This window comes from Panthera pardus, unplaced genomic scaffold (assembly GCF_024362965.1).
Source record: "Panthera pardus isolate Hobbes unplaced genomic scaffold, ASM2436296v1 HiC_scaffold_13, whole genome shotgun sequence".
In the NCBI taxonomy this organism is placed as follows: Eukaryota; Metazoa; Chordata; class Mammalia; order Carnivora; family Felidae; genus Panthera; species Panthera pardus.
In genome coordinates this window covers 1,894,001-1,916,287 of record NW_026526688.1, presented here as the reverse complement: position 1 = coordinate 1,916,287, position 22,287 = coordinate 1,894,001, and the positions used below count along the sequence as shown (strand labels likewise).

The window sequence follows — 22,287 nt, the reverse complement described above, 5'->3', positions numbered from 1 at the left end:
CCGTGACCAACGCGGAGCGCCCGTCTTCCCGGGACTTCCGCTGATCTTCCTGCGCGGTAGGGGGCGTGGTGAGGTACAGGAACGGTCACTCACGGGAGAAATGGGCGGAGTCGAGTCGAGAGTCCATGGCGCCTGCGCAAAGGCTCAGCGGCCTGGGCGGGGCGCGAGCGTGGGCGCGAGCGTGGGCGCGAGGGCTGCTGGGTGACGACGGCCGGTCGTGGCCGAGTCTGGTGTCTGGAACGTGGGTATTCATCTTCTCATTTAAAATCCTCTTCTGTGCACTTAACTGCTCTCAGTCGGCGGGAAAACGTACTTGACCGCAAAACCGTTCTCGCAACGCCCGCTCGCAGGGTGCCCCTCGGGCTCCCGAAGACGAGCCAGAGCGGAGGTGACGGAGACTGCGCGGCTCCTGTGTGCGCAGGCGCCGGGCCGGCGCGGGACTTGTCTGCCTCGGTTCCTTTTCCTGGACACGGGGCCGGCGACCTTCCTGCCACTGCGCCGCAACCAGGCGGCCCACGGTGCGGCCACTTCGGGTTACTAAATATCTAGATACTTCCGGCCCGCATTGCCAGGTCCACTAGGCGTCCCCACCGTCTGGTAATTACCGTCGCGCTGCCTGGCGGCCGAGTCTTCTGCGTGTGGCCCCCCTCACCTCCCGGCCCCGCCGTGGGATCCGTCAAGCTAGTACTTTCCACGAGCCAAGCCCTTGGGACGGCGCCTGCCACCGGATGAACACTCGGTAAGCGTTTGCGACTAGTGGTAAGTCTCTCATTTGTCCAGAAGATTCGATGCGCAGTCTCTGTTTGTTTTATGTTAAAAGAGTAGGCAGAAGGTCAATGTTGAAGTAGTTAAGTTCTAAACTGAAGTGCGTAATTAAATGTTAATTGAAAAGAAGAGTAGACAAGGTCTGTGAGACGTTCAGGTCTCTGTGCCCCGCGCTGACATGTTACCTGCAAATTCAGGGAGAGAAAGAAAGTTGTTGGAAAGGGGAGCCTGCGTGCAAACGAGTCTGCGGGTTAATCAGGTGGGCCCGTTGCGGGCCACCTGGGGCTGTCACCGTCTGTTTCAAATCCAGGCACGTAGCTTCTTAATGAGGACTTTGGTGAGAGGCGTTGAATTCTCAAGGGCATTTGCAGGGACCCAGCAGGAGATCCGTGGAGCCCAGGAGGCCGCCCTGGAGGTGGGGTGCCGCGGGAGAGGCGGCTGGGGGGCCTGGGTGGGGGGGTCAGGGAGGGCAGGAGGGGCGCGCCGTGGGGCCCCAGGACAAGGGTCCTTCCTAGTTGAGGCTCATCACTGTGAACTCAACCCTGTGAGGTAAGCACTGGAGAGTTTAAACACTGGATTGTAAACTCTGTGTGAAGACGTCTTGAGGCCTGGGAACTGACATGGTGGCAGTGGGGGGGGGGGTCCCTGAGGCACCACGTCCCACTGGTGCCTGGGCCCACCTGTATCCATCTAACAGGCACCTAGTTAGGCCGACCCTGGGGCGGAAGTACGGAATGACCTGGCGTCTTCTTAGCCACCCGCCCCGCGACAGCTCCCAGTCCAGGAGCGAAAGAGAGGGGTCCCCTCCACCCGTGTTGTCCCAGGGAGGTTTCCAGGGACTGAATGTCTGCATCCTCCCCCACGGTGACGGGACGGTGCCAGGAGGTGGGGCCCTGGCGGGTGATCAGGCCTCGAGGCGGGGGCCTCATGGGGGGATTAGCGTCCTTCGCTCTCTCCCTGCGTCTGCTGTGCCACGGCCCCGTGGGCCCCGGGAGGACACTTCTCACCACACACGGGCTCTGGTGGCGCCCGGATGTCCACCTTCCGCCTCCAGAACTGAGAGGAATGCCTGTGGTCTAAGCCTCCGGCTGTGGTTTTCTTTGCTATGGACGCCCGTTCGGACGAAGACACGGGCGTCCCGGTCATATATGTGCATGTGTTTCTGTAATGACACGGGCGCTGTGTGCGTGACGCATATTTACGGGAGCGCCGAGGAATGACGCGTACAGGCCGCTAGCGAGTGTCGGGGCTGGGCTCGGGCTGGCGGTGCTCGGGGCTGGGCTCTGATGCACAACCTGTGCCTTCCCGCGCCCCGGGTCTGGAGGACCTGGCCCCTCATAACTGGGACGCTTGGGACGACAGAAATGTGTTTTCTCGAATCCTGGAGGCTGGACGTCCGAGGTGGGGGTGAGGGCAGGGCCGGTTCCCTCTGGAGGTGCTGGAAGGGTCTGCTCCGGTCACTCTCCCCGCTTCTGGTGGTTCCCTTCACGTGCCGGCTCCCCACGTGCGTGCCTGCCCGCTGCGCTGACTCCAGATTCCCCTTCGTACAAGGAGAGCTGGCATCCTCCACTCGGAGCCACACTGATGGCCTCGGGTTACCTTGACTACCTCTGTGAAGACCCTATTTCCATAGAAGGTCACATTCTGAGGTCCTGGGGGTCACGACTCCCAACGTACCTGGCTTGGGGGTTGGGCACCTGAAGGGATCCCCCCCCCCCCCCCGAATCCACAACCCATCTCTTAATGGCTAATTCCACTAACTCGTCACTAGATGATGCTAGAGGGTAGGTTTCTTATCCGGGAGACTAGCTTTACCACTGAATTTTCACAGTTGTAGACATTTGGCAAGTTTTAGAAGCATCATTACTGGGTTTCAGTTGTATGAGTTCACCTTCGAGACATTTAACTAACACCGTGTCCTTGGGATAGACAGAATTTATACAAATTTAGGGAAGTTTCTATTCTTGGGATTTGTATTTGATATAAAATACACTTTATAAATGCATTTTGATGCACATTGGTACTGGTTGTTGATACGTATCTGGGCGGTACGTGGTACGTGTCCACAGGGCCCCCCCTGTGCACGCTTACTCAGGAATATAGCAACAGCTCCAGGAGGAAGCCAGGCGGGAGGGCAGGGAGGGCCAGTGACTCACAGGTCACAAGCCTGGGGGTGGAGCAGAGGAGGAGGGGGGCTGAGCACGCCGTCCTCACAGTCACTGTGCCTGTATTTACTGTGGGGGGAGGGGAGGGACTGGCTGGTAATTGCTACAGATTCAGGCAGAAAGCTTTGTAATAAGTCACAGAAAACGAGATGCATACCAACTTCAGGGAACACAATGAGGGGCTTGTCCTGTCCCCTGCCCCGCCCCCCCAGTTCGCCTTGGCAACCCGATTCTCTTCTTACTTCTCTTTGTTTGGGGGGATGGGGAGCAAAAACAAGCAAGTGTAGAAACAGAACCTTCCTGAGAACTCAGGGCGCAGGAGGCAGGGGTCCTGGGGGTCCTTCCCCTCAGGACAGGGGAGGGAACCTCCAGATCCCACATGCTAGGGAGGCCCTGGGGAAACTCAGTGTGGCAAGGGCGCAGCTCGGCGTCGGCCAGGCCCAAATTCTGGGGGGGCAGGACCCTCCGTCCTGCATAGGCATGCCTCATCCAGCCATCCGGCTCTGGTTGCTGTGACAAATCCCATGGACAGACAGGAAGTCCTTGTGGGGCTCTGCTTAGGATAGCAAGGCACCTGGCATGGAGAGCAGGGGGTCATGCATGGGCAGAGAGGACACCCTGGAGTTCGGATGATGACAGGTAGGGTGGCCATGGTCACCCTTGCGGAACGTTGGGACCAGGGGAGGTCGGGTGTGGCTGGCTTTGTCTCGGTGCTGCAAAAGCATTCGGTCGGACGGAGTTTTTTTTAACGTTCTTGCACTGCAAAATGTGAACGATCTGAGCTTTAAGATTTAAACATCCTTAGGCATTCAAAATAAGGACCAGAAGCCACAGACGACACGTGGAGTGTCACCTCAGCATTCTGTCGCCCAGCAAACCACCAGAAGTGAACAGACACCAGTTTGAGAACTCAGGGTCTCAGGGTAGAAACTTGCAACTGTGAGATAAGTCAGCCCTCAGGAGGTGGGGGGGGGGGGGCCTGAAATCGGGATTCCTCAAGATACACATGGGAGTGAAAACACGGTATCTGTCTTTCTCTGCCTGACTTATATCACCCTCCAGTTCCATCCACGTTGTGGCAAAGGGCAGGATTTCATCTTTCTCGTTGCCAAATAGTATTCCCTGTTTCTATAAACCACGCATCGGTGATGGACGTTTGAGAAACTCAACAGAAGACCATGGGGGAAGGGGAAAAAGTAGTTCAAACAGAGGGGGGGCGGCTAACCATTTAAGAGAATATTGAATACTGAGAACAGACTGAGGGTCGATGGGGGGTGGGGGTGGGTTGGTGATGGGCACTGAGGAGGGCACCTGTGGGTACGAGCACTGGGTGTTGTATGGAAGCGATGAGTCCCGGGAATCTACTCCTGAAGCCAAGAGCACACTGTCTACACTCTATGTTAGCTAACTTGATGATAAATTCTATGTATAAAAATAAAATAAAATGTAAAAATAAATAAAGTGAAACCGGAGGATATGAAAATGCATGTGCCCTCAAAAACACAGAACTCACGGATTGAGACGCTGTTTTCCCATAAATGCCTGCTTGACAGGAAACCGAGGTAATACTAGAATTTTCTCAAATGACCCTAGTGGGTCTGGTGTCACCAGATAAGCTGAATTGAGCTTTTGTTTGTGTGACTGCGGTGGTTTTGTCGGCTGGGGGAGGTTTCTGGGCTGGTCTTCATTTGTTTAGATTTTAACACTCTGGGTGAACTCTCCCCTCTGGACACTCGCTGCCGCTCACGGCCCCAAGTCCCCATGGCCTCGCCTGCGGCTGGTGTGCTCGTCCGGTGGCAAGTCCCTGCTGTTCCCGAAGACACTCCTCCTTTTGACAGTTCCGCTCGGTTTGTGTCACTTTCAAGGTCAATTGAGTATAGTTACCAATAGTCTATGGTAGTCTTTTTTTTTTTTTAATTTTTTTTTTTTAACGTTTATTTATTTTTGAGACAGAGAGAGACAGAGCATGAACGGGGGAGGGGCAGAGAGAGAGGGAGACACAGAATCTGAAACAGGCTCCAGGCTCTGAGCAGTCAGCACAGAGCCCGACGCGGGGCTCGAACTCACATACCTCGAGATCGTGACCTGAGCCGAAGTCGGACGCTTAACCGGCTGAGCCACCCAGGCGCCCCAGTCTATGGTAGTCTTAACATTCGCTAAGAGGGAAGACAGAATTTCTCGTCACATGTGACACATTTGTAGTACCGAACTTACGGTGGCCATCCCGTCACAACTGGGCACGTAGCCAGTCCTTCCGCCTGATATACCCAACCTGCAATGTCACATGTCCACCTCAGCTCGATTAAGAAGAGGAATTCGGGAGACGGAAACTCATCCCTCCCGTTACTGTCTTCATGATGGCTCACCTCTGTGCTTGGATCTCTACCTGGGCGGCCTCAGATTTAAGTATCAGCATCATTGGTTCAACTTGTCTCCATCACTGCTGCCCATCTCAGGACGTGGGTCTTTATGGGGAAGAGAGTTTTCCATCCTGGAAAGAACCTGTGCGTTTCATTTTCTAGGTCACAGAGCCCTCCTGCAGTGTTTACCAAGCGCCTTCTGTGTGCCAGGCTGGTGCCCAGTGACCCTGAGGGGCTCTTCCTGAGGATTTTCCTTCCTGGCCCATTAGGGGGACGTGTTCATGCTTGGGGCTCACTTCCTTGGGCAGGGGAAGAGCTGGGCCCCTGGGGGGGGAAACCTGAGGCCCTGGGTGGGGGGTGGGGAGCTGGGCCCCTGGGTGAGGAGATCTGAGTCCATGGGGAGGAGACCTGAGTCCCTGAGTGGGGAGCTGAGCCCCTGGGGGGAGAGACCTGAGTCCCAGGGTGGGAGGAGCTGGGCCCCTGGGGAGGAGACCTGAGTCTCTGGGGGGGTAAGCTGGGCCCCTGGGGGGAGAGACCTGAGTCCCAGGGTGGGGGGAGCTGGGCCCCTGGAGAGGAGACCTGAGTCTCAGGGCAGGGGTGGGGGAAGCTGGGCCCCTGGGGAGGAGACCTGAGTCTCCTGGGAGGGGGAGACCTGAGTTCCTGGGCCCCTGGGGAGGAGACCTGAGTCACTTGGGGGGGGGGGGGTGCTGGGCCCCTGGAGAGGAGACCTGAGTCCCTGTGGGGGGTGCTGGGCTCCTGGGGGGGAGACCTGAGTCCCTGGGGGGGGGGGCAGCTTGGCCCCTGGGGTGAGACCTGAGTCTCTCGGGTTGGGGGGAGCTGGGCCCCTGGGAAGGAGACTTGAGTCCCTGAGGGGGGCAGCTGGGCCCCTGGGCAGGGGGGCGGGGGGGTAGACCTGAGTTCCTGGGGGGGAGCTGGCCCCCTGGGGGGGAGACCTGAGTCCCTTGTGGGGGGAGCTTGGCCCCTGAGCGGGGGGAATCCCTGAGTCCCTGAGTGGGGGAAGCCTGGCCCCTTGCGGGGATACTTGAGTCCCTGGGGTGGGGGGAGCTGGGCCCCTGGGGGGGAGACCTGAGTCCCTGAAGGGGGGGAGCTGGGCCGTTGGGAGGGAGACCTGAGTCCCTGGCGGGGGACAGCTGGGCTTGCCCTCACTCAGCTTTGGCAAGTTTACTTCGAGGTGCAACACAATTCCCTATGAGGTGTATTGTTCCCCTGTCATAAGAACAAAGCAACTGAATGAAACCTAGGATGCCCCATTGACCTCCTGCTTGAGTCCAAGCCCAAGGTGGGGGCCATTGTGAACCAGATGATGTTTACCGTTTCCATCGTGTGCATGCAGGTAACCAGGTAACTGGCTTCTGCCTCCCTCCCGCGCTTCTCTCCCCCTTCCCTTTCTTTCTTTTGTGTGTAGCACGTTTAAAAGGTGTGAAACAGGAAAGTGGACTGGGAATAATGAAATTGTGCGTTGAAACAAGAATTAAATCTGTAATTATATAACCCATGAGAGCTACTATGGAAAACTCCCCACGCTCCCCATTGGTGCCTGATTGATTGATCCTCATGGTCTACACCTCCCGACACACAGCTTCCTGCCAGGGATGCTCGTCATGTCTTGTTGGGCTCATGGCCGTGGAGGAGCGTCCGTGCAGAGGACCCACGTACAGTGACACACGTCTGTCCACCCGCCAGCGGCAGTTGGCAAGTATTTTGCCAACACAAAAATACCTGGCCAGAGACAGCAATTATTGGTTGACTTTAACTAGGGATTAAAATAAAGAGTCATCACTTCCCGGTCCATTTGTGATGCCAATTTTCTTCCTGAGTCGTACCCTGTGGGTGAGTTCAAAGGAGGATTGCTAGTTACAGAACAGAATAATTGCTCTGTGTTCCCAGGGCCACTGTCATTTTGTGACGGCTTGTGTCATACTGCTCACGGTTTCAAGTAGTGTTGTCTGGCCGATTCCTTGAACAAAAATCGATGTGGCCAAACAGCATTGACTCTGTGTGTTTGTTAACTTAAAAATCGGTGTTTAACGATGGTACTTATAGTTGTCACCGTCGTCAGCCAGAGCCGAGTCTGCGAGGAACCAGCTCCCAAACGCCACCCTCTGTGCCAGGAGCTCAGGGCCCCAGCGGTCTCCACCGCGTGGATTCTGATGAGTCCAATTTCTTTTGCCTGAAGCCAAAATGTCCCCGGGCAACTATAACAAAAGATGTTTTACTTTGGAAACAAAGTTGTCGCTCAAGTCTGGCGGCCACTTGCGGCTCCTTGTTAATGCCTGAATCTGCACAACACATTTGCCGTGTGTCCATTACTTCAAATGAAGGCTCCCTGTTCAATTTCTTTTATTCTCTTTTTTTATACTTTTTAAAAAATGTTTATTTTAGAGAGAGAGAGAGAGACAGAGCATGAGCAGGGGAGGGGCACAGAGAGGGGGAGACACAGAATCTGAAGCAGGCTCCAGGCTCCGAGCTGTCAGCCCAGAGCCCGACACGGGGCTCGAACCCACAGACTGTGAGATCATGACCTGAGCCGAAGTCGACGCTCAACGGATTGAGCCGCCCAGGCGCCCCAATTTCTTCCTGGTTATCATGGTGAGAGCAGGCTGGCACTCTACAACCGGGTGTGTCCAGGGAATTGTTGGCCTCAAAAGCCCAATCTGTATCTCACGTCTGGAAGCTTCCAACAGTCATGTTTCAAATGCAGAAGGAGAGTCTTTCTCAGGGACATTGCTCACTGAAGATCAAGGCAAAAGCCTCTAGTATTTTGGTTTGTTTGCACTATGTCATGAAACCAACGTTTTCTTTGAATACATTTGAATACAATTGACCATTTTGGGATATTTCATAAGTTACCAAATTACGGCCAAATCTCATTAGTGAGTATAAGATCACTGGGAAAGGGCAGGGGAGGATTTAGCAGATGCCTGGGAAGATTCATTAGGATTAGATTCCAATGTTAATGAAGGAAAGTCACCTTGGAGTCTGTCCCCATGGGGGCTCACCAGCTCTGGGCAGGCTGACCTGGGGTGCACCCAGCACCTGGGGTGCCTCCCTCCATGTGGCTGGGGTCACAGCGGCAGGGACAGACCCCGCGCTGGCAGCGAGTGCAGTGAGGAACCACGCAGGGCGCGGGGCTTCGAGGCAGAGATGGGCAGTGTGGAGAGAGGGTGATCTCTCACTGGGTGTGGGCACCTACGGTCTCTGCAGTTTCAGAACAAAATCTCACAGCTGGCAGGGAAAGACATCCTCTGGGGACTCTTCCCCCTCTGCCCCTGTCTTTGCCAGGTGTAAGAGCCATTTCTCAGGCTGACACTGGCTGTTGGCAACCCTGAGGAGCAGGTCAGGTCTCCCCCCTGGACCAAGAGCAGGCGTCCTTCCTGCTGTCTGTTCCGGGGGGCCCCCAAGTGCAGGGATCCCCAGCCGTGCTGCAAACACAGAGCGTGCACGGCCTCGGCCCCCACGGCAGCTCACGGGCCCCTGGGAAGTCGACGGTATGAAGGTTTTCTGATCCCAGGTTTCTACCTTTGACCGGCATGAATGCAGCAGTAACAGGCCGGCTCGTTAGCTTATACGTAAAATAAGAACATCGATGACCCTTCACAGACCAATGACACTACTGTAGTTGAACATAAGTGTGAAATCACAACTCTCTCAACCGCGGTATCTCCAGCGCAATGCCCAGGACCTAAGTGGTGTTCTACAAATATGTAGTGAGTCAGTGAACGGCGGATAGGGACACAGAAGACTTAGGTCCCTTCATTCACCCAGATGCTCACCGATAAGTGTGTATAAGAATACTGTGAGCATGTGGTCACTGTCACATGCTTTTTTGGGAGCGGGAGCCAGAGATGGAGGATGTCAATATATTTCTTGTGCTCAGAAAGCTCACAGTCTGATCTCAGGCCAGTGAACAGGTGCATTCTGCTTATGTGGCATATGATGATGGATTAGATGCAAGGTGGAGCACCGTTTTGGGAAAACAGAGAAGAAAGTGATCAGCTCACTTGGGAAGCTTGAGGGTGGCAGTCCAAGGAGATGGCTGGGGTCACGTGAAAGCGTGGCAGGAGTCTGTTAAGTCCATGGAGGCGAGGTCCCAGGGCAGAGCTGTGACACTGAATGCTGCAAGAATTTGAAACTGCTCGTGATTGTCCCAGCGGGAGCCCCGGAGATGGGAAGGCATTCGATGATGGAGAGTCCCACCAATGTGAAGAGGAGTCTTCGGATGTTTCAACCAGGAGCCGCCCTTGGGGGATCTGGATCATAGAGACAGCGTTTCGGCAGGTGACAGGGAACAGCCCAGTGGGACACAACGGGAGCATGTGGAGAGGGGGTCCTGGAGGACTATGTGACTGGTCTGACGGGAGCCGGAGGGAGGGACGCCGGCCACCAGCGCTGCAGAGTGGTGTCCCCGGTGCTTCCGGACAGGGGTCTGTGTTGGGAGAGACAGGGGAAGGCTGGTCGGGGAGGCCGGAGGAAGGGGCTGGGGGGCCGCAGGGTCCCGAGGGATCACTGGTGTTTTGCATCCCAGTGGGGTGTCTGTCACAGGGGCTGGGACAGGAAGACCTGCCCGTGGAAACACACACGGAGGTGCGTGTTTCAAGCGTGGCCTGCATGGTCACTGAAGCTCGGCTTTGCAAAGCGTATTGTTTGTAGAAAGTTGAATTTTTCACGCTCTACGTTGTCAGAGCCCATAGCGGTGTAATGAGATCACGTGCAAATGAACTTTCATCGGCACTGGACTCTACTTGTTCAGAGAACATCCATCGAGTCCATTTGAAACCACAGCAGTCCCATGGTGCGCTCCCAGGAGCTCGAGGTGGCGTCATTTGGCGGGATGCCGAAGTTTGAAGTCGTGTCTTCGGAAATCATCACTTCTTTCCTGGTACGACATCTGCGCGACGCTCTTTGCCATAATTGGGAGTCAAGTAACAATTCTCTGAACAGACCAAGTGATGCTAACTTAAGAGCTCACGAAACAAAAATAAACAAAAATAAAGAGCAGAAATCTTTCCAATGTCCTGATTGTCAAAAGGCAACTTGTTTTAAATATCACATAACAGAAAGCAAGTCGAAAACATCCAAATGGTTGCCTCTGACTTTTCTAATGGCCGCTTCTTGTTTTGAGGGTGTTGTTGTTTCTAGTCAATGGGCCGTTTGGGGGGCGCGTTGTGGCTTCTAGGGAGGCCGAGGGGACCAGCCGAGTTCTCACCATCACCCCACCCGCTTCCCTTCCTTTGTATTGGGCTGACTTCTGGGAAAACAGCGTTAAACCACTGTTTAACTGTTAAATGATTCGTGTGGATTGAAGTGCAGTTTCCAGTCTAATGCCAGGTAAGTGAAAACTTTCACCGAAGCATTTTGGGACTAAAACGCATATATATACAGGAAGCCTCCTTTTTGCTCTCGACAAGTGTGTTATAGAAACAGGGCAAGTGGAGAACTGAAGTATTAGGTGTGTGCCTTTCTTTTAGAAATGGCTTCTCTGAACAGAAAACTGCTGTAAATGGTGGCGGTTGCCCAGTGAGTTCCGCGGGAAGGGCCCTGTGTGGAGTCAGCCCCATCTCACCCAGCTCCACGTGCTGCCACAGGGTTCCTCCACTGATTGTCACACGCACGGGGTTGCGGGGTAGGGGGGGAGGTTTGACTCCGCGCCATCACCTCACCTACCAACCTCAGCGACCAGAGCAGGGAGAGGGAAGGAAACGGTGCTGAGCATGGTCCCCAGTGACCCCAGGGGCAGGGGTGCCAAGCTGCCCTTTCCCGGGACCTCCGCTGGTGCTTCCTTGGGGCTCGGAGGGGCAGACTCGAGAAGGAAGCCCAGGCACGTCTGACCACGCAGGTAGAGGGGAACTGGTGCCTGACCAGCGTGGGGGACGGCCCGCTCCACCCCAAGAGACAGAGCACACTGCATCTCTGGCACTGGCTGCTTGGTGGCGGCCAGGGTCTCGTCCTCCAGGCAGGCCTCCACCATTCCAGGCGGGGCCCCCACTCTTCCGGGGTGGGGGGCTGAGTCACTGCAGACACAGCACCCGGCCTCTCTCATGGAAGCCTGGGTCTGAGACTCAGCATCATGACCTAACAACGTGTCTCCTCTCGTTGCAACTCAAGAGAGTCTAAAACAACCATTAACTAAATACCGTAGTATTTATTAATTTTAAACTCATTTCAATCTGTGCCATTTTTGCATACATATGAAATCTGTAGCCTTAATAAGTGTCCATTTCTTCTTAGTAGATAGAGAAATCGAGGCTAGTTCAACAATGAAATATATAATGGGGGAAGGGTGCCCTTGTCTGTGATAAAACTCTTTGGTCTGTATCATTTTTTTCTGAGTTTAAAGTAACACGAGAATTCACTCCAATGAAAAGTAAACATTGCTTTTCTCAAAAAATTTAATTGCAGAACTATTTACAAGAGGTGGACATCAGCAATACAGAGATCAAATGAGAGAGGCCTCATCAGAGGGGAGTCGATGGAGAAAACGGTGGGCACGTTTTCCTTATAATCGGCTGAGCGTGGGGAAAAAAAAGTCACGAACAAAGAGAACTCAAATAATGCAACCTGGTGGCGTCTGAAAGAAATGACCAACATTCTGATACGTTATTAACAAGAAGCAAGACGAGGCGGTGACGGACCGCGGGCCGTACGTTCCCGTCGGGTATTCTGCATGCTAGTAAACAGAATTTATCAAAAGAACCATAAAAGCATGAGAGAGAGAAGTACGTAAAATAGCTGGATCCCAGTGAGGTGTAACTTTGCACAGAGGTGAATATTTGGCACTCTGCTCATCCTCGTTGATATGGTTTCATATGTATATATATTTATATATATATATATGTGTATATATATATATTTATATACTTCTTTTTAAAACTTGAACTAAACAGCTAGTTTCCTGGTTCTGACATTCCTTGAACTTCTATAGGAGGCATTGAATTTAGTCCTTAGGCCACCCCTGGGTATTTTGGCACGTAACATGGAGGTGGGTATGTGAACTGGTCTCTAGACAGGAAGGACCTGTACAAGAGGAAAGTGGCTTAGCGATCGGAAATCTGAGTTCAAAAGTAGCCTAGGATTGTTTACTACTTGTGGGGGAAACCTTTGAATTCAGCAAACCAGTTATAAGGTGGAGGGAGGGAGACACATGCTGAGCCCTTTTACCGTGATATGGTCCTAATGCTGGGATGGCAGGGGCGGGGCATGGGCGTGAGTTGGGGGAAAACCAAAGAATGGTGAGTGGCGTCCATAAAGGACCACAGACAGCCTCTGAGCTCCCTTCACGTGTGTTGGCCGAAGCACAGAGCACACGGTCTACTGGCAAGAGAGAGATTTGTACTTAAATTGGCACAAGAAACCGGGCCGACGTCTTTCGTCATGACCCCTCCCCCACTGAGTACGTGAAAGCTTGGACTCCCAAGCCTTTCAGGTTCGGAATAAGCACCCATGATGAAGAGTCACATAAAATCTAAGAAAGTAGGGCGGTAAGCCTCTGTTACCTTAGTTGGTGTATGTACAAAATCTTTTTAAAAAGTACTGGTGGAGTAGGTAACTAACGTTTCCTCTGCAAAGAAGTCATCTGTCACGTGTTTACACTGAAACTTGAAATAATTTCTTCTCACGCTGGATAGAAATGCGAGGGTTAGGGTTAGCGATTCATAAAGTTATGGACACGTCGCAATGTTGCAGGGATGAAAAGATGGGTGTTTCTTGGAGCGTTCCCGTGGACCACTTCCGCCTTCTCTGAAGCCTGAGCTAGAACAATCACAAAGAGTTGGAATCAGAGGGGCAGATGTCGCAAACCTTTAGCAATTTCGGTCAGTCTGTCTGATTCCATTCTGGATGTGCTCCCAAATTGTGTTCCTTCACCCCTTGAACATTGGGCTTGATAGCCATCCATGCATCTAAGATGCCGCTGACCTTAAGTAACGGCGAAGACATTGCCTAATTCTGGGCGGCATCTGGTTCTCTGAGATATTTATGAACGGACCTGACTTTTGCCAGCGTCCCACACCTGGTGGGGAGGACTGTTGGCCAGAGGGCCCTGGGCTGCATCTTGAGTGGTAATTCAGGCTTTTGCCACCGGTCCGCAAGGAGCTTGGAGGACTTTGGAGCCCACATGACATTGATTTTCATAATCTGTCTGCGAGTGAGACAAGAGACAGGAGGAAACAGACGTGAAATGAAGTCTGGCTGATGTATGATTGGGAGCCAGGTTGTTCGATGGGTCAGCTAGTGATTTTCCAAAACACTGTGCGGCCACTCTGTGCTGACGGGCGTGTTGTCGGGCGTGTGGAAGGGCACCTCTCCTCCAACACTCGGTCACCTTCCCTGCCTTACTGCGACCGTCAGCACAGCACAGGGGACCCGATATCATGGACACGGGAGGGGTTCGGAGTGAAGCAATACGCCCAATGCTCCAGCCAAGCGGTTGAATGTGTTCCCACTCAGCAGCGGACCACATCCCCGATCTCTTCTGCTTGTGGTTTTCTGATCTGTTTTCAAGTTTTGGCATTCTGTATTCAACCCAAACTTTCAAAGGGTAAACAGATACCAATGAAAACAAAAGAGAACCCTCGGGAAGTTCCAAGGGCGTGTGGCTTGGAGACCACAGTCTGCAACTACCTGATTAGTGTGTTAAATTTGCAGTAAAAAAAAAAAAAAAAAAAAAAAAAAAAAGTGGTCTTGAGAAGAAAGGAGGCGTCTGGGAAAGCAGCAAGGAGTACACAGAAACGTGTCGAATTTGGCTTGAGGCGGGTTTCTGGGGGGACCAGACTCAACACTTGTTGACTTGTTGGCAGGACTGTTCTGGTTTTCAGCAGTGGGGGGTCAGACGCCGCACGCAGGTGCCCTCCCACGTGGGTACACTCAAGTGGTACATGCCACGTTCATACGCTTCCTGCTGACACCACCGAGATGTCGGGGGGCCTCTCTCACGAACAGCAGCCCAGCCACTCTGTGCAGCCTGGGGACGTGCCAGCTCCCAGGCTGACTCCAAACAGCAGCACCCGACCTCCTGCCCAGTGAAGGTTCTGGTAACATGCTGGCTGCCCTTCCCAGCAAAAACCCAACTCGGTGTGGGCTGGTGGTCCTCTGAGAGGCTCCACGGGCCACACGAGGTCCGATCTGGCTGTACTGGCCTTCTGGCAAAGACCACGACCCCTCTCACCCCTTCCTACTCGCCAGCAAGAGGTCTGGCCCAGAGCAGACAGCGGTTCCGACGGGTGAACACACAGTCACCACAGGAACCTTGGCCAACGGCTGCCAGATGATGACTTTCCGGAAAGTCCGTCCTGGGTGGGGTTGGGGCGGGGTGTCTGGCAGGGCTGGAAGTACGCAGCCTGGGGTCTTTTGACTGGCGTGCGGGGACCGTGTTGAGAAAGGCAAACATCTAGAAGACACAACCCCAGCGCAACGATCGCGGCCCGTACGTCTGAGTACCCCCTTCGTTGCCTTCCCGCTCTAAGTCTGGCTTCTCCACGGGAGCTGGTGGGGGGGGGGGAGTCCCCCCACTGGGGAGGTCACTGACTTCGTGGCTATGTCTTTGTGTTTGCTTTTTTAAACAGGGAGCCTTAGATGTGATCATTTTCTCTAACGGTACACTTTTCTATTTAATGCTAGAAGTCTTTAGTATTGATCTTGAGGTGAATACATCAACGTTTCCTTTTAAACAAAAGTGTAAATTTTTGGTATCCTACAACAGTTCCATTCTTTATCCACTGTTCTAGGGCAGTCCTACACGTTTGCGGAGAGGAAGGTGGCAACAAGCGTTACCGGTGACAACGCAGACGGTGCACGCGACGACGACAAACGAGGATGGGGGAGAGGAGTTATGTGCAAAGTGCTCTTGTTCCCAAGCGACATTCACCTGCTCGGGCTTCGTGGAACTTAAGGGTCCTGTTTATCATACTTGTGTTTTGATTTTGAAAGTTAAACTAAAGCCTTCAGCGTGGCGATGCTGCCGTGAGCAAAACGCTGTGTCAGCTCGTGTGTCAACAGTTACGCGGTGTCTTCGGGGAAGAACGCTGTCCGATCTGAGCGTCTCCAGCATACGCAAAATCTCTTACTGAAACTATCTCCATAACGTGGTGAGACGGCCACACTACAGGTCTGTGGTGCGTATCTGCCAGAAGTGCCAGAAATAAGTTGGTTTGATTGACTAACACAAGTATCATAAACAGTTTTATTTTTCGTTACATGTACAATGTGTAAACATGGCTTATCTGCATTTCACGGTGGGATGTCGCCTGTGTGAGAAGTGAAAATATTGCACTGAGTCATGGTGGCAGGTGACACTGCCTGGGGGCCGGCGGCAGGCCCTGGCTGCGTGTCACATGACCTTCTTTGGGACTCGGTGGACCGGACAGGGGTTCGTACGCACCCCCCACTGCGAATCGGTGGCCACTGTCACGTTTAGCTACAGGTTAATCTCACCTAGGGGTGGTTCAGGCCAAACTTTTGGGGGATTTTAAGATAAAAATGAGTATACAAAACATAAAAAAAAAATCCAAATTCAGTGAACACTTTCATTCAAGTCAGGGTCAGAGAAGCTGGGATCTAGAATAGTTGTTGTCTAATCTTAGAATTTGCCATTAGACGTTTTGTACAAGCTGCAGGAAATGAGGTAAAATGCATCAGCGGCCAGAAGATTTACATGTGTCAGCAGGTCTGGGCGCATATGTGCATTTTACATTTCCTCTCCCTAAGGGGTCTACACTGACTTTGCTTTTCTGTGGCTATTTCTAAAGAGCAGTTCATCTTAATACATCATTTTTAAAGTCTAAAATGCCAATACTTGCAAATACATTTGTTTGTAACATAGTATAGTGAGTATAGGAAGAAGTGTCGTTACTGTATACTACTCAGGATTTAAATATTTATTTAGGTAGAAAAAATGCTTTGAATACTCTGGGGAAATAGGATTCATTTATAGAAGAATATTTCAGGGAATTTTTTTTTTTTTGCATTTTTCAAGGATATACATTCGTACTGATTTTTGCTTCCAAATATATTTTAAGGCTGTTTGGTAAAATATACCAGATATGAGGCTCAATTTACAGGGTTTTGTTCTTACAGGGAATTCTTAACTACTCAGCTTTAAAAAAGTAAGACTTGGAAGGCCAACATGCTTTAGTATCAACTGTGCTCCAGTGAACCCCATGCTTGGCTGGATGGAGAGTATGAGGAAAAGAAAACACTGCAGGCCGGAGCAGCACCCCCGGGGGATGACCTCACTGGATGTCCTGCTGGTGTCACCAGGCTGCAGGGGGACCTGGGGGCATGACAGTGCCCGGCAAGCTGAGGAAACAAAGTGCCAGAGGAGGTAAGCCAGGGCTGCTCCGCCAGCCGAGTACTCGGTACCTCTCCGGGCAGCGGGAAGGCCCGTGTTTGGGGAGGAAACACCTGTCCCCAGGTGCCATCCTGTTTTCACCTTGCGTTACAGTGGGGACTCTGAGTTTGGGATCCGAGGGAGAGATTTGACGGGCTCTTCCTCTGCAGATGCGTCTGGACAGGGACACAGGAAAGCGATGCTGGGATGACGGTCACTGCGTCTAAGCGTGATTGTACAAGTGGAAAGCCTTTTCATTCGAATCCTTCCTGCTTTGCTCTGGTGCCAGTCAGAATCCTGAAACCTAATTACTTTTCTCAGAGTCCACAGCTGGAAATCACCACATGTGACCTTTTTTTTTTTTTTTTTTTTTGTCATGTCTAAAACAGGCAAGAAATATATTCTTGACTTTAGCGATACTGCATAGGACAAAAGAATTCTGGAAAAATACAAATGTAAGCTACATTTCTTCTTTACCATTTAAGCTGAGAGATACCACTCACATTCATATTTCTTAAACTTTTTACATCACAACTGTCATTTTAAACAAGCAAACTTTTTTTTTAAGGATACCCTGGAAAGTCAACTGATAGAGCAGTTTGAGAATATATATACATCCATAAAAAAAAAAAATCACAGGTACATAAATGGGGACACTTACAGACAAGACTGTGTGTGGTAGAAGTTATGAAGGAATAAAACATACGATGACTCTTTCATCAGAATAAGGGCGATTATTTTTCTCTTTACATGCCTGCTACAGGCCAGCCAGCCTTCTGTAAGACTCCAACCCTTTTCATGTGTCACTCCCTTGGGTGAATGAACACTCAGCTTATTTTGGGACTGTTAGATGCTGTGCCGGAGATTTCTATCGTGTTCAGACTTGTGACCCACCCCTCCCTCCCCCCTGCCGGGGGTTTCTGGAGAACCGCACGGCAGGGAGTCGGGTGGCTGGAGAGATGGCTTCTCATAAACTCTGCACAAGGACCCTGGTGACAGGGGCCGGCTAGACTTGGGGGGCAGGGGGAGGCACCCCCCAGGTGACGGGGTGGGGGTCTTTCTTGCCTGCACTTCGAGCTGAAGCAGTTTCCACTGGGGTGTCTGGTGAGTGGCAAGATGCACCCGTATCTAGTTGTTAGTCTTGCCTCGAATTGTCACACGCTTTATAAAAATATAAATAACAAAAATGTGAGCTGGGCTCCATCTCGAGAGGTGTTTCCTGTGATCCTCTGAGAACAGAGCGGATCAGGGAGGTGTCCCCACGCCTAGCTGGCACAGCTGACCGTGGGTCAGACCACTGGAGGGGAGGAGGAGGGGGGGGAGGGGGATGGGGAAGGAGGAAGGGGAGGAGGAGGGAAGAGAAAGGGGGAAGGAGGGGGGGAGGGAGGAGGAGCTCTGGCCGGGGCTCGGCGCACGGCAGAAATGAACGCATTCCGGTGTGTCTATGGCACAGAGAACACAACAGGGTGTATTCGGTGGAGAAACAAGACTAAAATTAGCGGGTGGGTGAGAAACTGTACACGCATCTTGTTAAAAAGAAAAGAGGGCAAAGGTGCCCCTAGAGCCGCGTCTGGGCCTCCGGGATGTAGATCTCTATGCTGTCTGCGCGCTCCGAGGCCGAATTCTGGCGGAAGGAGGCGGCCCGCTTGGCAGCCATGAGCCGCCTCCGGGCTTCTTGACGCTGTCTGTCCGGCAGGTCCAGGGACTTTTCTCTCGTGACAGGAAATTTCCCTCTGGGGGGCTTCTTTGGTATTGGAGGGGGGACCTTTCTTTCTTCCTGAAAAGGATCACAGGTCAAAATTGGGGACATCAGAGGGGAACAGCGCCAGTCCATGGGCCTGGTCTCCGTGCAGGGTGACCGCAAACTGCCCGGGACACCACCCCAGTGCTTGACCGGCCCGGCCCCACGCCCCCAACAGTGGCCTTGCCGCCTGCCTGCTGGACACCGTGACTTCCCTCACACCCTCCAGGGCAGGGAGAGGGGCTGGGTGACGGCCTTACACGTAAGGAACCAAGTCCCGCACGGTAACATGGAACGTGTCCTTGGTCTCAGGCTTATTTTCGTGCTGTTGCTAGATTTTTGCCATCTCTGAGCATTGGCAAATATTCACAATTTCAGTTCTTGAGTATCCCAGGTATTTTGGAAGGTGTCACTTGATATCCCTGTCATGTGCTACAGACTTTTCAGCAGAGTCCGGATTCTAAGGACCTTCATGGAAACCATCTTACATGGGGGAGCTGTTAGCCAAATTTCCTGTTATGGGCCTAAAACCCCTTGACATTGACTAGATGATAGATTAGATAGATAGATAGATAGATACATACATACATACATACATACATACATATGCTGGCTGGCTGGATAGACAGATAGATATGGTGGATGGATAGATGGGTGGATGGATAGGTAGATAGACGGATAGGCAGATAGATGTGATGGATGGATGGACAGACTGACAGATTTGGTGGATGGATGCATAGGTAGATGATAGATAATAGATTAGATGATAGATAATATAGATATGATGGATGGATAGATAGATACATAGATATGCTGGATGGATGGATAGACAGATATGGATGGATGGATAGATGGATAAGCAGATATGCTGGCTGGCTGGATGGATAAACAGATATGATGGATGGACAGATATGGATGGATGGATGGACAGATTTGGTGGATGGATGGGTAGATAATAGATTAGATAGATGATAGATACATAGATATGATGGATGGATGAATAGATATGGATGAATAGATATGGATGGATGGATAGATGGACAGATATGGATGGATGGACAGATATGGATGGATGGATAAACAGATATGATGGATGGACAGAGAGATAAATAGATCTGATGGATGGACAGATATGGATGGATGGATGGATGGACAGATTTGGTGGATGGATGGATAGGTAGATGATAGATAATAGACTAGATAGATGATAGATAATAGATATATAGATATGATGGATGGACAGTAGATAATAGATATGGTGGATGGATGGACAGACAGATTTTTCACCTGCTTGGTAAAAACATGCAAGTAATTACTTCTGACCTTTAGCTCATATTCTTAAATAAGTCACAAAAGTAGGTGTAGGCCTTTTCCAGAAGGCTAAATCACACAGTTCTGCAGCAGATACATAATGTTATATTGTGTCTTTACTGTTTTGGTGAAAGGTCTGTGTCCCCAACCCTGCCCTGTTATTGAACGTGCATCCTAACTAACAAAGCTGGACCCAACATGGACTGCCCTTCCCAGCGGGTGATGGCAGGGCCCTGCATAGCCGACTACCTCCTTCCCAGGGAAGGATGCCTAGCAGAAGGCGCTGGAACCTTTCCTTTCCTGGGCAGGGATCCAGTTGTTGGGGGAAAACCGCACCCCTGTGTCTCCCTTCAGCCTCTGCAAACATGCAAATGGGCCAGACGTGCTAGGACATTGTGGGGAAGGCACAGCTTGGGCAGACACGTGTGGCAGAACCCCACCCACTGGTTTTGGCAGGAAGGTTGTTTTGGTGTCTGACACTTTATTCCCATGACTTATTTTTAAATGACTTGGCCAGAAGCAACGACTTCTTACTCTTTGGCAGGCATCCACAACGGTAGGGTAATGGGTTTGTTAAAGATTTCATTCAGCTCTTTCAAAAGTTAGTTCCTAAGTTAAGCACATGACTGTATCTACCTATTCTTTTCTCTTTAATTGGTAGCCCCTGAAGTGTGGGGCTGTAAGAAATACACAGGGGCAATTCTTGTGGGAGTCTCCTGTTTAAAGGGACTCCTGGCCTCCAGGTGTCCTGTGGTAGGAGAGGGTTGACCAGGTGGCCTTGCGGATCGACAGGGTAGAGTGGCTCCTAAGCACACGGCCTGGGGCCTCAGTGGTGTGAAAGAGCAGTTCATGTCTGCAGTGGGGTGTATACCCTCGGCAAGTGGATGGATAGATGGATGGATAGATCGTGTATACCCTCAGCAAAAGGCTGTCTTAATTTTGAGGACCATTCTCTCTGCATACCTTAGGTAGAAGGGGTTGTATTAGTTGTCAATTACTGAAGAATGAAAAATAGGAGGGATCATCGCAGGGCTCTGGGATGGTTAAATGGGTTCTATTTTTAGTATTTTATTAGAATGGCATTTTCATTGGCGATCTTAGGATCTCCTTCACTACAAAACCAGACCATAGATAGGACTTGCTAATGTACCATTTATGGCTTACAGACAGCCTACACCTTCCCACTCCCCTCTGCCCCGTCGTCTAGTAAAGAGGGGGTGTGACAGTCATCTGCAGTGGCATCTATGACATCGAGCCCAGAACTCCACCGACACAGTCAGTGGCACCTTTGGAGGAAGATTGAGGATGGCAGTGATGGCTTTTGTTCTAAATCTCTATGTAGACATCCTCCGCTATATAGTAACACCACTGTCCTAAAGTGTGTTGGATTAATTTCATCATTTTATTTGAATCGATAATGTCTACCTAGAAACTCAGATTATGATTACTTAGAGCGTCTTTCAAATGTGTTAGGAAATCAATGTATTTGTTGCTGATTCGGACCTACCTGTTACCCTACTATGGATGGCATCTGAAGGGGAGAAAGATCACAGGCTCAAATTTAATGGAACCTTTCAGCCTGTTTAAGGGCGAAGGCTGACAGATCTACAGGACATCTAAGTAGAGCCCACAGTGTGTCTTCATCTTCCACTGGAGATAAACCACCAGAAAGTACCGATCTGAATCGGTAGTTGTTGTAACCAGACCTCACGCCTTCCTTGTGGAGAATCATTTCTATATAATCCAAACACAGGTTTGATGAAGGCACAGGGTAGGTCCCTATAAGGAATGAGACTCTTCGTCTCCATGTGATTTTCCGTTCGAGTCCCAGAGATACGGCAGAAGGACCTGTTACCTGTACCCCCCGCCGGCGGCGTTCGTCCCACGTCAGCTTATCGCCGGCTCCGCGTGCAAGCATCTGCACACCTGATCGTGCGTTGCCGACTGGAGACCATGTGGCATGACACAAAGGAGCACCTGCCGCGTCAGGGTTAGGCTCCGGGGGCCCGCGGGGAGCAGCACGTGGGGGGCGCGCGGCCCGGGCAGGGTTACCTTTCTCTCCGGAGACTCTATTATCTTCCAGTCTTTGAGCTTCAGCTGGTGCAGCTCGTCGAACTTCATGCTGACGTCCTCGACGGAGAGCTGCAGCATGTCCCAGTAGCCCGCCAGGTCCTGGGACGTGGGTCTCGGCATGGCGCTGGGGTCCTGAGAACACACGGGCAGAACTCAGAGCCATGAACACCCCCAGCTGGCCCAGGGCTCGGGGGGTGGGGGCCCCGCTCCTTCCTGCAGATGCTTTTCAAGGAACCAGATTGGGGGGAAGCCTGAAAAATTCATGCTCTGACAAACATTCCAGAAGGCCCACGAAGGGCCGCCGACAGTTAACGCAAGCATTTGCCGACGGTTAGAGAATGTGCAAAGGCTGCATGATGAGTGACTCCAACTCTGTGACAGTCTGGAAAAGACACTGTGGGGACAGCAAAAAGATCAGTGGTTGCCAGAGGTCCAGGCGGGGGGACGGATGGACAGAGCATAGGACTCTTAGGGCAGTGAAACCACCCTGCAGAATTCCATGATAGTGGCTACATGTCACTATACGTG

The 22,287-nt window shown here is 51.9% G+C and overlaps 1 protein-coding gene and 1 long non-coding RNA gene across 11 annotated transcripts in view; one reads left to right on the top strand and one right to left on the bottom strand.

Annotated features, from left to right (window-relative positions):
- The first annotated feature begins 432 nt into the window (after nucleotides 1-432).
- LOC109254251 (uncharacterized) lies at nucleotides 433-17,364 on the top strand. Of its 2 annotated transcripts, XR_008421519.1 has the most exons (5): nucleotides 435-739; nucleotides 11,711-12,073; nucleotides 15,034-15,674; nucleotides 16,382-16,628; nucleotides 16,749-17,364. It is a non-coding gene; the product is annotated as an uncharacterized LOC109254251 (long non-coding RNA). The 2 variants fall into 2 exon arrangements; XR_008421518.1 differs by having other exon boundaries at nucleotides 433-739; nucleotides 15,034-16,628.
- A 695-nt stretch (nucleotides 17,365-18,059) lies between these two features.
- DLGAP2 (DLG associated protein 2) overlaps nucleotides 18,060-22,287 on the bottom strand; it is a 786,545-nt gene continuing 782,317 nt past the window's right edge. For all 9 annotated transcript variants that reach the window (XM_053900747.1, XM_053900746.1, XM_053900745.1 and 6 more), the window contains 2 exons: nucleotides 21,739-21,891; nucleotides 18,060-18,411 (listed from right to left, as the gene is read on the bottom strand). In XM_053900747.1, coding sequence (XP_053756722.1) covers nucleotides 18,193-18,411; nucleotides 21,739-21,891 — 372 coding nt within the window. In that variant the 3' untranslated portion in view covers nucleotides 18,060-18,192. The remainder of the gene's footprint in view (nucleotides 18,412-21,738; nucleotides 21,892-22,287) is intronic.